This window comes from Sceloporus undulatus, chromosome 9 (genome assembly GCF_019175285.1).
Source record: "Sceloporus undulatus isolate JIND9_A2432 ecotype Alabama chromosome 9, SceUnd_v1.1, whole genome shotgun sequence".
Taxonomy (NCBI): domain Eukaryota; kingdom Metazoa; phylum Chordata; class Lepidosauria; order Squamata; family Phrynosomatidae; genus Sceloporus; species Sceloporus undulatus.
This window is the reverse complement of record NC_056530.1, coordinates 1,081,921-1,087,920: the sequence shown is the minus strand read 5'-3', so window position 1 is coordinate 1,087,920 and position 6,000 is coordinate 1,081,921. Positions and strand designations below refer to the sequence as shown.

General features: G+C 41.5%; 1 protein-coding gene across 4 annotated transcripts in view; it reads left to right on the top strand.

Annotated features, from left to right (window-relative positions):
* PIGV (phosphatidylinositol glycan anchor biosynthesis class V) overlaps positions 1–4,718 on the top strand; it is an 18,167-nt gene extending 13,449 nt beyond the window's left edge. For all 4 annotated transcript variants that reach the window (XM_042439287.1, XM_042439285.1, XM_042439284.1 and 1 more), the window contains exon 4: positions 4,422–4,718. In XM_042439287.1, the coding sequence (XP_042295221.1) occupies positions 4,422–4,718 (297 nt within the window). The remainder of the gene's footprint in view (positions 1–4,421) is intronic.
* Positions 4,719–6,000: the final 1,282 nt, after the last annotated feature.

Here is a 6,000-nt window from a genome sequence, read left to right as displayed (position 1 = left end):
AGACCCAAAGCAGCTTTATTTTGGCAGTCTGTAACAGGCCTAAATTACTAATGAATCTATAACAGTTTGGATAATATATAGGCTGCCCAGTTTTTAGCCTTGAACAATGGGTAATTTTTCAAACATCCAAGCTTCATTGTCGACTGCCCCGGTTCTTATTGACTGAAATAAAAATGTTTGACTTTTTCTCCTATTTAGCCTGAAGCCTATCTTTCCACACCTTCTAATTCTCATATATCACCTGTCAATTTCCCCTGCAGCGATTTCTTTCTTTCAAATGGCTGTTGTATTGTGTTCCACCCTGCAGTTGAATACATTTGTTATATGAAAAGCACTATTGATGTACAAAATGTGTTTACAATATTTCCTCAAAATAGCCAACAAAGTAATGCATTATTCCATTTCCTAAGCAGGAGATGGGCATCATTTATTACTACTACTTGCTGTTTCCCATCAGTATATGTGGCACTCTTATATAGAATTAAATCTGCAAGGACAAATCCCTTCCTGCAAGGAAGTGGCAGTCTAAATTTTTTACAGCCAGGGAGATAACAATGACAGTGATCAGATTAAGTATGTATGGATGCAGTTATATGTACTGCAGACTCTATTTCTGTAAGACAGCTACCCGCAATCTGGTGGTTTCCAGATGGGTTGGACTACACTCCCTATCATCCATACACACTAAGGAGGGTTGTAGTCTTTTCAGAGTAACCTGAAGAGTACTGGGTTGGGAAAAGCTGCTGTAGGAGATACATACTTTAAGTTGAGCCAGGTTTTTCACATGAGTGTCTCAGGCAGAGCTTGGATTACGTTTTGGACTAAAAGTCTCAGACTCCCCCAACCAAGGTGGCACTAGCCATGCTGGGAGGGGAATATTGGGAACTGTGCTCCAAAAATTAATGTTTCCAAATTCTGTTCTTGAAACGGGGTGAGGGAGAGAAACGGACTCTTCAAACCATCTAGTCCCCACTAGACTGCTGTTACATTTGAAAAGATCCCTCTGTCATTTAAAACCAGTCTTGCAGCTCCCAGAAGCTAATAGATGTGTGGGCTAGAATGCATAAGAAGGACCAGCAGTAAATGTTCAGTATGTCTCGCAGCCATGGCTTGGGATATTCCATTCAGTTTCTCTTCCAGTTAGCATCCTGTGACTGCTGATGATACTTCTTGTTGAAATGGAGGAGGAGGAGGATAATATTTATACCCTTCCTTTTTCCCAGACTGGGCTCTCAAGTTGCCTTGCAAAAGTTAAAACAGATACAGATAGTAAATTTACACAGTAGATTTACAGAAACAGTTAATTTTTTTTTTTTTACATTATTCAAAAGTTAAACATGTCACTAAAATGAAAAGCATTTAAAAACAAATCATAGGGCCCGAACAGACAGGGCAAAACAATACTGCTTCGGGTCACTTTGGAGGTATGCTGTTTAAATGACACACGCATCTTAAGAGGCCAGAAGCTGCGACAAAGCTGCACTCCAATCCTTAGGGCTAGAGTGTGGCTTTGATGTGGCTTCTGGCCTCTTTAGGATGCATGCAGCATTTAAACAGTATACCTGCAAAGTGACCCGAAGCAGCTTTATTTTGGCCTGTCTGTTCAAGCCCATAGAAATATTAATGGTTCCCCCACCCCACTTCTGAGAGTTGTTTTGCATTTCTGCAAATTTTGGAATTCCACCAAATTAGCTGATAACCTTTCTCTTGTGCATAGATCAGGGGTGAGCAATTACAGGTGCATCTGATGGGAACATGGGAGAGGGGCTTTTTAGTGGCTGCACCCAACCTCTCAAACTTCAAGAGAGGTTAGATTGGCACCCTCCTTGGTCCAAAACACGCTGCAGAAATAGTTCCATTTGAGACCGCTTTAACTGCCCTAGCTCAGTGCTAGGGAATCCTGGGATTTATAGTTTGTTGTGGCACCAGAGCTGACAGAGAAGGCTAAATGTCTCACAAAACTAGTTCCCAGAAATTCCTAGCATTGAGCCATGGCTGTTAAAGCACTGCCAAACTGGGTTATTTCTGCCATGTTTTTTGAACCCTTGCTATGTTTCCACAGGCAGGTGAAGACTTGTTTTGTTTTGGTAGGTCTTTGAAGACAGATTTGCTCAGAGTACAGGGCCCTGTATAATGTGCTGAACTGCCTATTTGTTGTTTTCTTTTGAATGATTCTGTTTTTAACTGGTTTTAATTTTATTGATAGTTTAATTCTATTTTTTAACTTCTGTGTGATGAGAATCTATAGCTGTATTTGTTTTCAGTTTTGTAAGCCAGCTTGTATTCCTGAACTGGGAAAAGGGCAGGATATGGTGATGGTGGTGATCAGTGATGACAATGGCAAGGATGGTGACTGGAATGCTGTATCACAGTTACAAATGTGTAACCTGGAGTTACACACTTCTGTTACATATTCTGTTACCTATTCATGGTCCCTGCCAAGGACCTAGTTTAATTTAGAGCCCACGTAGGGACCACGAAAGTCCCACAGTTTTAAGTTCCCAGGAATCAGCTGCTGCAATCTATGGGGATCCCTTGGCCTGTTGTTCAAGAAGCACTTGGCTGATGTTCCCAAATTACAACAGGGACTCTATGGCCTGTTACAGACTGCCAAAATAAAGCTGCTGCAGGTCTCTTTGGAGGTATGCTGTTTAAATGATGCATGGGTCCTAAGAGTCCGGAGGTCGCACCAAAGCCACACTCCATTCCTAAGCACCAGTGTGCAGCTTTTGGTGCAGCTTCCGGATTCTTAGGATGCATGCATCATTTAAATAGCATACCTCCAAAGAGACCCGAAGCAGATTTATTTTGGCAGTCTGTAACAGGCCTATATTTCCCTGTCATAATGAGGATTGCTTCAGGGAGGGGATAGAAACAGCAATTGACGGGAACAAACTTACATCAGTAGCAGCAGCTGCCGCCTGGTAAATGGGGATTGAGAAGACCATGCTGGGATTCAATAAGTAGCACTGTAACTAAGGTTGCTTTGTTGATGTTGGCTGCCTTCAAGCAGTTTCTGATGTATAGTGATCCTAAGGCAAACCTATCATGGGGTTTTCTTGGCAAGATTTGTTCAGAGGTCTTATCTGCCCCCTTAGGCTTCCTCATCACAAAAATTCTGACCGCATAACGGAACATTGTAACACACTAATGAACTGCATGCTTGACAGAGGTTTTGCCCAGCTGCAACATTAACCACTAGATCAGTCATTGAAGAAGTTGGGTTTCCAGATGTTGTTAGCCTGCAAATCCCAGAATCCCTTACGATTGACCATGCTCCCTGAGAATTCTGGGGGTTTCAGTCCAATATGTTTTGGAAACCCAACTTTCGGAGCCACTGTATTAGAGAATGGGGGTTTTCAGGAAAAATCTGAATGCTTTGTGTATGTATAGTGATCTTTCAACCTGGTCAAAATACTTCATACAATCGGCTCGCCTTATCCAGGGATTTTTTATCCACGGATTCAACCATCCTCAGCTTGAAAAGATTTTTTAAAAAAGTATAAATTCCAAATGGTAAACCTTGATTTTCCATTTTGTATCAAGGACATCATTTTGCTCTGCCATTATATTTAATGGGACTTGAGTATCCACAGATTTTGTTATTCACGGGGGATCCTGGAACCAAACGCCAGCGGATAGCAAGGTCCCACTGTACATATATTTTCAATGATTCCCACTACAGCTTCTTAGACAGGTCTCTCTTATTCAGATTATTTAATGGCTAAACTGAAGTTAAAATAAAATGTTTCCTGTCTCCATATCAAATGCTCATCCCTACATTCTTTGAAAAGGAATCATCTCCATCTACTTGAGAGCAGGGTTAGAAATTGTCACTACGACTGACAAAATACTGTATTAAATCACTGATGTGAAACATCTACTGAAAAACATGCTAGAAATTGTAAAATGGTACATGATTATATGCGCTGAAGTTTGAAGGACTGTAGCTAGCTTTTTTTTCTGTGTAGAACAGGATTTTTTTTTTAATATCTGAGCTACTCTGTTCCAGATCTCTTGGAAAATTATGGTCTCTCTAGTTAATTTGTATTATATATTGTCACAGAAAATTTGGCAGGATGGGGAAATATTATCTTGGAGTTATCTTGAAAGGTCTTGGACATATATGGGGGGGGGTCTTCCTTTAGAAAACGGGAAGGAGGAATAAGGAATTTAACAATATCTTTAAAGACTACATAATTTATTATAGCACCACTGTTCATATCAATCCCCTTCTCCAAATGCATTGATAGAATGATACCAAAGTTGCAGGTTGATTGATAGCCACAAAACCTAATGCTAGAATTAATCAGGTACTTTTAGCAGTGCTACTAGATTCCTCCTCCCGTTTTATGCTCCAAGAACCTAACATGACTGTGATAATATCTTTGATGATTCCTGCTTTGCTAATTTTTTAACAGGTCCTCACCCGATTTTTGGGCTCCTCTTCTCCAGTCCTCTATTGGTTTTCTGCTCAACTGCTTTATGACCATGAACCTTTACTGCAGAATGGGATGCCATCTCCTGGTCATGGACATCTCTGCTCTAAGAACCCCCCAGTTGGCACCTCTCTCTGGAACAGAAAGGAAAACGTCGTGCTGGCACTTCTGAGCAACTGGAGTCAGAGCACTGCCCTCACCAAATGCATTTTGGGATATGTACTTTCCTATTGGCTTCTGGGGCTGGCCCTTCATTGCAACTTCTTTCCTTGGACATAAGCATATTTAGAACAAGGGTGGAGAATTCATTGCTCTTCGGGTATTGTTGAACTCAAATTCCCATCGGCCCCTGCCAACATGACCAATCATCGCTTACAGTGGGAGCTGCAGTACACCATCCAAAGGGCCTTGGATTTCTCACTCTTATTTGAGAATGGAAATAGAGATGCTGGCTTTCACTGGAGTATAAGTTCAGCATGTTCCAGTTTGAAGAAAGGTTGCCTGGGACTTGGAATGTCAGTAATATTGTATAAATTCATGTATAAATATAGACGTTTAAGTCAAAACATCGACCAAAAAACCCTAAGTCGACTTATCCACAGGTCAATGTAAGTACTGTATTTTAACTCTTATTAAAAAAGGAACCATTCTGTGGTGAAAGGCAAAAGTATAATCTGTTCTGGAAGCATTGGACCCCCCCTCCCTCCGCATTTTCATCCATCCAGCTTTTAGTGTGACCGCCAACAGTCAGAATGCTGGACCTTTTAAAGTTCTTTGGCACTGTTTTCCTTTGCTTCATTCTTTAGATCATTTGTTACATGCCTTTAGGTTTTACCTTTGACTTATCCACAGGTGATATCAAAATCCATACGTTTGGCCCCCAACCTGCCCTCAACGTATACATGAGATCTACTTATAGTACATTGTAGTATATGGTATATTGATGCCACTCAGCTCTATCTCTCTTTTCCATCACCATCCAGAGAGGCAGCTGAAGGGGTTATATCAGTGACTGAAGATAGACAAATCAGACTTACAGCCAAATGTTGTGGTGAGGATTGCTTCTGTCTAGGAGTCTGCTAATCAGCCATGCCATTTTCCAGAATGTTCCATTCTGTTCCTCTTAGTTTTTCTTCCAGTAGATCTTATGTGCCATCAAAGAGGTTCAGATTTGATTGGACTCTTTTGAGACACACCCCTTTAGGGGTTTTTGTCATCCTCATCCCCTTTTCTACCTCTAAATCTTGAGGTGATCCCAAGCCTGTGAATTATCACCATGTGGTTCATAGAATCATAGAATCATAGAGTTGGAAGAGACTGCAAGGACCATCCAGCCCAACCCCCTGCCATGCAGGAAATCCAATCAAAGCATCCCCAGCAGATGGCCATCTAGCCTCTGCTTAAAGACCTCCAAGGAAGGAGACGCCACTACACTCCGAGGAAGAAGTGTGTTCCACTGTCAAACAGCCCTTACTGTCAGGAGGTTCCTCCTAATGTTGAGGTGGAATCTCTTCCTGTAGCTTGCATCCATTGTTCCGGGTCCTAGTCTCTGGAGCATCAG